Source organism: Gobius niger, assembly GCF_951799975.1.
Source record: "Gobius niger genome assembly, chromosome: 1".
Taxonomy (NCBI): Eukaryota; Metazoa; Chordata; class Actinopteri; order Gobiiformes; family Gobiidae; genus Gobius; species Gobius niger.
Genome location: NC_136852.1, coordinates 61,066,785 through 61,077,756, shown reverse-complemented (window position 1 = coordinate 61,077,756; position 10,972 = coordinate 61,066,785). Strand labels below are relative to the sequence as shown.

The 10,972-nt window shown below is 40.2% G+C and overlaps 2 protein-coding genes across 2 annotated transcripts; one reads left to right on the top strand and one right to left on the bottom strand.

Moving 5' to 3' along the window:
* Positions 1–123: 123 nt before the first annotated feature.
* Positions 124–3,074, bottom strand: cenatac (centrosomal AT-AC splicing factor). The gene is made up of 11 exons (XM_079564362.1): positions 2,839–3,074; positions 2,161–2,327; positions 1,948–2,046; positions 1,823–1,889; positions 1,682–1,744; positions 1,366–1,433; positions 1,190–1,295; positions 1,081–1,111; positions 690–797; positions 419–551; positions 124–336 (listed from the first exon to the last, which is right to left on the bottom strand). Exons 1-11 carry the CDS (start codon positions 2,953–2,955, stop codon positions 261–263), a joined length of 1,035 nt encoding a protein of 344 aa, XP_079420488.1. The 5' UTR covers positions 2,956–3,074; the 3' UTR covers positions 124–260.
* Positions 3,075–3,336: 262 nt separating this feature from the next.
* On the top strand, positions 3,337–10,576 carry LOC306975993 (uncharacterized protein; the record flags this gene model as incomplete). Its single annotated transcript, XM_079573819.1, has 3 exons — positions 3,337–3,563; positions 4,089–5,025; positions 10,480–10,576. Exons 1-3 carry the CDS (start codon positions 3,395–3,397, stop codon positions 10,574–10,576), a joined length of 1,203 nt encoding a protein of 400 aa, XP_079429945.1. The 5' UTR covers positions 3,337–3,394.
* Positions 10,577–10,972: the final 396 nt, after the last annotated feature.

The following is a 10,972-nucleotide window of genomic DNA, read 5'->3' as shown; positions in this document are numbered from 1 at the left end:
AAACAATGCTCTCACCTGCTTAGTTACTAACACCCCCTGGTGGAGGAAATGTGTTACCAGTAATTCTGGTCAAAAGACTTCATGAATTGCTAAAAAACATATTATGACTTCTCAGTTTACCCCAATGACTACCCAGAAAATCGAGGGGGGGAAAAAGACTGCAACCTATCATTTTTTTGGAAAATAAATTGTTCTTGAGCAAGGGAAACATAATTCTCATTACATACAGTTTGACGTCAAACAATGCATACAGCAGTCACTCATGTTTCATCCTTGTTATGCTCCCGCTTTCTCTTCCGCCTGCTCTTTTGTCCCTCCTCTTGTCGGAACTGGTGCCTAATAAAATCATAAATTGTTGATTTCAAGTGCAAATATGAAATAATTATTATACCAGTATGAAGGGACTTTATTTTCTCACCTAGACTGCCAACGTCGGCCACTGTTCCACACACGACCAAAAGAGGGAAGCCAGTTTGCATCTGTTTGAGAACTGTGGTCAAAGTTAGCTCCTACTCGGTTTGGTGGAAGCTTCTTAAGTTTCTCCTGTTCCTCTGTAACAAGAATAGAATATCGAGCAAGCCGAGTTTAGGACTTACACAGTGTTTATAGCTTTATGGTTGACCATGATATATATGGTCACATTTACACCAATTTTAATTAATATAATAACAGTAACATTTTCTTCATACTATATTTCAGGAACCCTTGCAATGACGGTCCCATCTCAGGTTGTGTGACCGATCCTGAACCTCCTTCCAAAGGATCATCATCATCCTGTAGCCAGGGAGGAACGGCTCCTAAAAATATATAATAAATAAGGCAATTACTAAACTAGAGGTGACTAAGGGTGAAACCAGAGAGGCTCAATACATTCACCTAGGGATGGATTCAGCAATGTTTGCATATTTATACAATATTGACATATTTATGATGATTTATCAGGCTTCTTGCTTCATGTTGAGCAAAATGAGCCATTTATAGCATGGGTGCATGTCTTTTTTTAGACATATCTTGTCTCTAAAGCAAACGTCACAAAACATCTGTATCTCTCAGGAAAAATGACAAAAGACTGCTCTATACCTGAATAAATGTTTCCACAGCTGGAAGAATCCTGTTAAAATATGGAAGATTAATGGGCTACATGAACATACTACATACTTTCCATCAGCCAAACAGATAATTATTATACCTGATATCCAATGAAAGTCAGTCCTGCTGTAGAGTAAGGTACTTTAGTCACTGCATCAATAATATTATTTGCTGCCTGTTGACTGGCTCCTCGAGGGACACTTCCACTGGCAACACAAAACCAGAATTATATTTGAGTTTACAAAGGTGAAAAACCATAAAGAAAACATGTATTACCTGGCTGCATCTCCTGCACAAAAGCTGGCATTCTTGTGGTCATTCGATGACTCAAGTTCTACTTCCTGCTGTTGTTGATTCAGGAATAGCCAACAGTATTTCATAGATGAAGACATATTTACAGTAGAAACTAATCTATGACATGCATCATATTTTCACACATTTTATTGTTTAGGAGATTTTGTCATTGGAATGCTCCTAGTATCTACTATAATGTTTTGGAAGTGGTAGTGTTCATGATTATATACAAAAAAGTAATATTATAAACCCTACATCATGTTGATGGATACTCCCATGGCATACTTGGTAAACAAACCTCTGTTAGAGACTTGAGGAATTCCTGCCGACGTTTTTCTTGGGCACGGATAACTTCAGCTTCCTTTAGTCGAAAACAAAATTGTAGTAACATTAGAGTCAATTCATCAATTGACAGAAAAACACAAACTTGAACCATTACTTGTTTAATGAGTTCATCATCCTTCTCCACAAATGTCTCAAGCACCTTTTCTACTTCAGCTTTAAATCTGTAGCGAAAAAAACATATACTAAACCGTAGAAGTATAATTGTGCATAAGAATTTACCTGTTAGTTTCCTCCTCCGAGAAGAAAACCTTGTCTTTGAGCTTTTGGTCAGCTCTGTTTTCCCACCAAAATTTGTGGGTGTTTTTCCTGTGCTCTTGCCTACAATCACAAACATGATTTCACTAATCAAAATTGTTGATAATATTGTATAACATCTATTGAACATGTACTGTAAAACAAATCACATCATGGTATATCATGTAAATAACTTACGTCGACATGTGTTCAATAAGTCCTCCATAAAGCACTGTAGTATTACCGTCTGTAACATTTTTATCAACCTCAACTTGGCAGCAGTAACACCAAAACTTTTGATTGTGCTGAGTCCAGTCGCACTTTTCCACCTGAGGCTTTTTGAGCGTCCTACGAGCCTCTTTAACCTGAAGGGGGTCAAATGTATTATGCATTTGGAACATTTGTAAAATAACCATTAATCTAGTGCATACATAATGTTGGGATTTTAATTGGATATTTATTATAGCCATATGAACATAAGTAAATGCTGTGCAAAGGTACAGGCTGAATCTGTCCAAAATCTTTCACATAAACATACTTTATTTGCCCCTATAATTAGCTAAATAATCCATAAAAATTCAGCTTGAAAAGGAGTGGGAGAAAGACAAACTTATTACCTCCCACCCTTAATTCATCCTTTTAAATAATGTGGTTTCTACAATAGTGTCCTTGGTGTATTATTGAAACAAAACAATAAAGTTGGTTACATGTGTACATTTGGTTTAGACATAGACAATAAGCAAACTTTGTGTGCACTAGACGTATAACAAGTCTAGACCCTTTGTGTGGAGAGGACTAGCTTTAAAATATATTCTATTCTATGTCTAGCTACAGCTCATAGTCATAACATTTATTGCATACATTTCAATTCCTTACCTTTTCTAAGAATTTTAGAAGAACAACTCTTAATCTGCTTTGGTGGCTCTTTCCAAAGATGTGTGACTTTCCAGAGAAAGTAGTTTGTTTACATACAGAGCAGTAAAATGCACCCATTAGTAATCCCACACAGCCTCCCCATGTAAGGGAAAATGCATAATCCTAATTATTGTGATACAAAAAAAGTATAAATAGTAATAATTCTGCAGTTTTCCATAGGCACACTTGCGAACAATAACACAGCAAAGAGGAAATTGAGACGTCGCAAAAATAACACCCCCTGCAACAAGTACAAATCTTTAGTTCCGCTCACGTGATCCTGCGAAATTAAAAAATGTTTCGTAATTTCTTGATAAATAACTTATGCAAATGAAATACAATTTACAGCATAATTCTGCCACATTTATTTGAACAAAATGAATAATGGAAAAGTAACGTTGGTGACCCTCACGTGAGGGTCCGTCACTAGACAGTAGATGGCAGCAGTGGGAAAAAGTTTCCAACGCGGAAGTAAGTTTCCAACGACATAATCTACCAGACGCTACAAACTTCAACAATGTTTACGGTCCAGGGCATGAGAAAGTTTGTCTGTGACCGACTAACTGAAGCTGCACAGGAAATACTGGGGGCTTTTGAGAAGAGAGCCCAAGAATACGAGTTAGAACTCGCCCGTCAGCGCAGACTGTTGGAGAGTGTCTATTCACCAAACACTACTACTCTGTCAGGTATCGATCAGCCAGCCTGTCTGGTCTCTGTGTTCATTATTAATCACGCAAAAGGCCAACTGTTACAACGTCAGTTGTGTTTTTACCTTTTTGTATTGGTTTTACTGATCTGCCTTTTGAAAAATGTATTTTGCAAGTTATTAAATTCACCAATGTCATTACATTCGTTCGACTCACACCTGGACGGGGCCTTTTTGTGCGGAGTTTGCATGTCTCCCCCCCGTGTCTGCGTAGGTTTCCTTCGGGTAACCCGGTTTCCCATACCACTAAAAACATGTACAATAGGCCAGAATGAATGAGAGTGTGTTTGAGAGTGCCAGTGGGGGACGATGGAAATTTGCCAGGGGCGACAATCCGGTGTGGCGTGTTTGTTCATTAACATGCACTGTCCCTACCAAATAAACCAATAAATTAATAAATAAAGCTAATATGTGCTCAAATTGGAGTTGCAACCATGGTTTTAAGATAAGATAAGATAAACCTTTATTGATTTTGAGTTGACTGGCCTTTTCTTGTTCCATCTAGATGCCACAGGGCCACATATCAAAGAGGAACAAAATGACATTTGCATCACGGACATTCAGCAGCCCGTTACTTCAACCAATCTGCAAGACATTCATGGTGAGTCGCAGAATTTGAAATCAAAAGAAGTTCAGAATGCTGCAAGGAAGGAGCAAGAAGGAGCCAGCACATCACGTCAGGTTACCGAAGTGTCAAGCCATCCACAGGTTACCACCAAAAAGACTATTTTGGGGAAAACCCGTAAAACACCAGCTAAGCATGTCTACGACAAATGTAGTCATGGATACAGATTGCCCAAAGGATTTGCGTCAAAACAAGTCAATCCAAGCAAAAATAATGATATGCCAGTGCCTTTAAGCAATGACCCCGTAGCATTGGAAGTTATTGAAATTGAGGACAATTCGCCAGCCTCCAGTGACATAGAGATAATACGAGGGGAGGATGAGATGATGCAAGGTGACGATGAGATAATACAAGGTGACGATGAGATAATACAAGGTGACGATGAGATAATACAAGGTGACGGTGAGATAATACAAGATGACAATGGGCCAGCAACAATTCAGACAAACAATATAAAAGTACCTGTTTGTGAAAATGCCAACGAAGATCACGTTAATGACAATACGCTACTCAAAGGAAAAGATGGGAAATCGGCTAATGAGATTACCAGCCAGATAAAAGTCCCTTGTTCTATTGTTACCGAAAGCAACAATGAAGACGATAGCAATATGCTGACATATACTAATCTAGATAATGTGGAAAATATATCCCATATAAGCACCGAGCAGGCAATCACACATAAGGATGCATCAGAAAACGCTGCTTCAACTTCATTGACTGGCTCACGTACAAGAAAAATGGACACAGACGCAGCACCAAATGTAATTAATGATAAACAACCTGAATCATCAAGTGCCAATCAAGAGACCACTCAAAAGTATAGCTATGAATGGAAAAGGCCAACACAAACGAAAGGAATAGGTCAGAAGAGCCCTTTTGAGTGTGACATATGTGGGAAGGTATTGTCCAATTTCAAAAGTTACAAATCTCATGTTAAATCACACACTGCCGAAAAGAGATTTAAATGTACAACATGTGACAAAATGTTTCGAGAGAGCTGTGATCTAACCAAACATGAAAAAATCCACACAGGCGAAAAACCTTTTAAATGCGCAGATTGTGGGAAGGCATTCTACAGGCGGTTTAACCTTGACTTGCACAAGAGGGTCCACACGGGCGAAAAGCCGTACACCTGTGGATGCTGCAAGAAAGCGTTCACGTCGCGTGTGAATCTAAAAAAACATGAGCGAATTCACACCGGGGAAAAGCCCTACACCTGTGAGCAATGTAAGAAGGAGTTTGCAGATTCCTCTTCATTCAGGAATCATCAGAGGGTGCACACGGGAGAGAAGCCATACAAGTGTTGTTTTTGTAAGAAAGAGTTTGCCACTAGAACCACTCTAAAGCGCCATATTCGAGTGCACACCGGTGAAAAGCCCTACAAGTGCAGTAGGTGTGAAAAGAGCTTTGCTACCAACACAGATATGAAAGTGCACATGCGGATCCACACGGGGGAGAAGCCCTACAAGTGTGAAAACTGTGGACAAGAATTCTCCAGCTGGACCAACTATAAAAGACACACAAACATACACAAGCCAAAGGCTAGTGAGCCAATGATACAGTGACATTGAAAATGGCAGGTATTATCACCTCAGAGGGGAAAATATGTGGAAGGTGAAAAATGCAATGATTAACCTTTCATTTGTAACTCCCTTTTGAAGTGTATGTATCATATTTATTTTATTTTACTTTTGTGCTTACTGACCAAATATGTTGATACTGTGTTGAATAATTTATTAGTAAGATATTTTTTTGTTTTACATTGACAAAAAGGGCAGCTACAAACCCCATAATAGCTACTGTCAATGTGATATAAGCTGAGCTATACTGAAATATATAATTTGGGTGATCATTTGAGGATTTTCATTGTGTATCCAAAATTGAATTGCTAATTGAAATGGCTCCACATAATGGAAAATGTATGTTTTTTTGCACTGTTAAATGTAATAAAATGCACGTTTTTAAAATCAGGTATTCTGTAACCACAATTTGACCCAATTACTGTATCATTAATTGTACATACATTTTCCGAAATGATCATAGGTTTCATTAAGCTTTGACGTCTCTTGATTAAAATATATAATAAACATTAAAACAACAAAACTTTTCTGAATTTGTATTGATATATTTACACCTAAACAAAATAAATAAATTAAAAGGGCATGAAGGTCCCATTGCAGGTTCGATCCCAGGCTGGACGGGGCTTTTCTGTGTGGAGTTTACATGTTCTCCTCGTGTCTGCATAGGTTTTCTCCAGGTGCTCCGATTTTTCCTACCACTAAAAATAAAAAAAAGTTCAATTGGTGAATCCTCCAGTGATTCTGACCATCAGCCTCACTCCACATCTAGAAATGGGTCCCCAGATGCCGGCCCACACTGGCTGCCCACTGCTCCCACAGGCTGCCTTAACGTCACTGAAGGATGGGTCAAGCAGAGAATTAGTTTCTCTACGGGGATCAATATACAGTAGGAGGAAAAATAATGTGAACGCTTTGGAATTTCTCACATTTCTGCCTAAATTAGTATAAAATGTGGTCTGATCTTCATCAAAATCCTAAAAATGAGTCAACGGTGTCTGCTTAAACTAATGCCACCCAAACATGTACATTTTATCATTTATTGGCTATAACATGCAAACATTCACAGGAGAGGGTGGAAAAAGTAAGTGAACACCCAGAAATGTCGCTGAACTGCAGCAGTTTTGTAAAGAGGAATGGTCCAAGATTCATCCTGAGCGTCTTATCTGCAACTATAGAAAAGCAGTTATTGCTGCAAAAGAAGGATCAGCCAGATATTTAATACAAGGGATTCCATGCTGTTGTGAATGTATGAGTTTTTTCTGCAAAATATCTCGATAAACTTGTGAATTAATTCTTCTATTGATGATAGCAGGTTGTCCAGGCCCTGAGGCAACAAAACTGCCCCACACCATGATTTTCCCTGCACCTCACTTCAAAGTGAGCATAGTGTTTTGATGTTGATGTGCTGTTCCATTTTTCCTCCACACATGATGTTGTGTGTTTAGTTTAGTTTAGTTTATTATTAGGATCTCCATTAGTTGTGCTTTACAGCCAGCTAGTCTTCCTGGGGTCCTTGTTAAAAGCATACATATACAAAAATATTGTCAATATGACAGACAACAAACATAAAATACATTATTAAAAGGAAATACAATGTAAGTGCAATGTAAACCTGACATCATTGGAGAATGTCAAAGATTGTTTGTTGAAAGTGAGCACTCACTCTGTATTACACATTTTTGGTACAGTTTTGTGTGTCTGCATAAGAGGACTGACCACCACCATCAGTGTCTGCATAAGAGGACTGACCACCACCATCAGTGTCTGCATAAGAGGACTGACCACCACCATCAGTGTCTGCATAAGAGGAGCGAAGTTAAAACGATTCTTGCTTGCGTCAAGCGGATGGAGTTGTGGTGGGCGGGACCAGCCGCTTGACTATAAAAGGGCCTTTAGGCTTTCTAAGAATTTTTTCTCATATTATTAATGACTCAATATTTCTGGCTAATCTTCCAGGAATCTTATTTTAAATAGGTGAAAAAATATTAATGACATTAGTGGTTTGTGTTAAATTATCCAGAGTTTTGTAAATTTGCTCATCTGTAAGGTACATTCTCATTGGCGTTGGTGTAAATGACATTACTGTATTAATTAAACTACTGCACCAAGCGACTTCAACATCAGGAAAAAGGAACACGGGAAACGAGAGAAATACCAGGGGCTCAGAGAAAACCTGGAAGGTGAAGGCATCAGTGGTGCCCGTGTTCATTGGGGTACTCGGGGCAGTGACCCCCAAACTGGAGGAGGGGCTCCAGCAGATCCCAGGAAATACATCAGACATCTCGGTCCAGAAAAGTGCAGTTCTAGGAACAGCAAAGGTACTGTGCAGAACCCTCAAGCTCCTAGGCCTCTGGTAGAGGACCCGAGCTTGGAGGAGAAAAGAGACCGCCCGCGGAGGGTGAGGAAGATTTTAGTTGTTTTTTTAAATATATACATATATATCACTTTTTTTGTCACAATCAGTAGCAGTGTGGTTTGGAATCTTCACACTAATGGACTCATGGGAAGTCACAATAAATAGTTATGTGTTGGAAAAAATGACATGTCTATTTGCAAAGGTCTGGCTCTACAAAAGAACAACCACCTTGTGTGAACACTTGTCAGCATCAGACAGTCATAATAAGGACTTGAGAGTACTTAATGTGCAATATTCCTGATATCCAATGTTTTCTTTGTGGTGCTGGGAAGCAGCACTCATATCCTACAGAGAAGTGTGGACATCAGGAGGAGCCTCTGGGCTGGACCTGCAGAGATTGAGGAGCTTCATGTTAGTCAACATGATTTGACGTTAGGAGCCAAACAAATGAGTGATTTACACTTTGATTTACAACCGTCTTTAAGAGCGAACTTTAGACGCACTTATTTCTTCAGGCATTTGTCTGTGAAAGTGCTATGAAGATTACTTACACAAATAATATAAGTAGTAAACTTACCAAGTACATTAAATGTCAATGTTAATGTCATTTTCAGAAATGAGTTTCCAGTAACATGTAGTTGTTTCTTATTAACCATAATCCAATGCTATAAACACATGCTATATTCATCATACATTTCGTATTTAGTTTTGGGCTAAATACTTAGAAAAACATGAACTTACTTGAGACGTTTGTTAGTTGTCATTTATCCTTGTTTTTAGTCCAGTCTGTTCATTTGTTTTGCCCAGATTTCAGCTGCTAAATCACACGAGGGAGAACCCTGCCCGTTCATGAGTCATATTTTTGATGCTTTACAATTTTTTTATGAATTAAAAAAATCCATGTCCTAAAAATTGTAATTTTAAAGAAATTTATTCGCCATAGTCTGAAACTCCAGATGCCCTGTGGACCATTTTACAGGCTGCTCCTTTTACATGATTGTCTATGGCAAAAAGGGCTTTTTGGGCTGCTGGCTGCAGGGCTGCCAGCTTTTCACCAAACTTTGGAGTGAGACTTTGGTCGGTCCCGAGCTGGGTGCCTTTTTCATGGCGATAGTGATATGTATTAAATTATAAGCCAAAAACAAGTATGCATAATGGATAGAGGGGGTTTGGCACCACCCCACATGACCAACAGGACCTATTGAAAGTATGGCAGGGCACTCAGAGGGGGGGGGTTGGGGGTCCTCCCCCAAGACTTTTTTTTATAATTCAGATATGATTTCCTGCAATCTGGTGCATTTTAGATCATAAATAATAATTTTAGCTGGTCTATTTACTGGTGTTAAAGAATTATATTTCTGGGCCCCTTTCAAATTGAGGCCTCTCAGCAAATGCCCAGAGGCCCCTTCATCGTTACAGCCCTGCCAAAAGGTACAATGACACAAAGCATTGTGCATATTTGAGAGTGGGAAAAAAAGAAAGAGATCGAGCTTCAACGCGATCTCCTCTGTAACCGCTGTTTATTATTTCATTAGGACTTTTATATCTCAAACTCGTTGCCTTATGCGTGCCCACTTTGAGCTCCTTGTGGCGCTGCAGCAGCAGCGGCGGCGGAGGTGACCGGGGAGGAGGCAGTGGGCGCGGTGATGTCGCCTCGGAGGCGGCCAAGAGCGGAGCTGAGTGAACAGGTGGAAGATGTTTGTGTCGGGGCTCCTGTAGCCGCCTCGTCACTCACGGACCCCGCGCGCCTTTTTCTCTCCCATGGCCCGGGAGAGCTGGCGCTCTCTCTCGCTGTTTCCCCGCTTTAAAACCTTTTTCCCTGCAGGCCGCGCTCACGTCCCACGGTAGTGCATTCGCAGTCCCTCTGCCACTCCTTTCTCTGTCCGCCCCTCTCCAGCAGTGACTTTTCTTTAGCAAAATAAGCATGCACATTTAATACAAAAAATGAGCCGTTCACCTCCGCGAACCCGTTCATATCGTTCACTGTAAAGACTCGTTGGCAGCCCACTACTGCGTGATCGTAGTAGTGATCGTTGGCAGTGATCGGGCCCGATTTCCGATCACGTGATCGGATCGGGACATCCCTAGTATTTTTTATGTTAGGGTTAAGACTGTTTTTGGTTTGTTTGTAGTGCTCTAACGTTTAGAGCACTACAAACTAAACTACACAATTTACAGGGCGAGTCAGTTCTACATAATAAATCCCTGTCAGGTTGTTTTCAGAGGACATTATAACGTGTATCCCCTCCTGGAACCGCCACCTTTAACATGGTGGAGGGGTTTGAGCCTGAATGATCCTGGAGCTCTGTTGTCGGCGGCTTTGTGCCCTTGGTAGGGTCTCTCAGACCAAACAGGTCCTCGGTGACGGGTCAGACAAAGAGCGGTTCAGAAACCCCTCTATGAGAGACCACCGGGCCCGGTTAGAACCATGATGCCATCCTTCTCTGGACCCATCACCTGCAGGAGGAGCCATTAGGTGCTACGACCCGGCAACGGACAAGTGGAAGAAAATGGATGGATGGATTATAATGTGTATGAAATTACAGCCTTTGCAATCTGCTAATTGCGACGATTTAAATAGCAATTTCAATTTGATGGTGATTATTTCCACAGCCGTTGTTATATAAGGAACAATTTTACAACATTTTAAAAGTCCAAATGAATCTCATTAGCTGTTTTTACACCATGGAAAACAAAGGTCCAGATGTTGTGCTTCAGAGAATGGGAGTAGACCACGTTATGAGGCAGTGACTAAGTGTGAGAGGTGATGGAGTCCTCGGAGCCAGGAACATTTAGTTCTATGGTTGAAGGTTCAGGAGCTGCTGCAC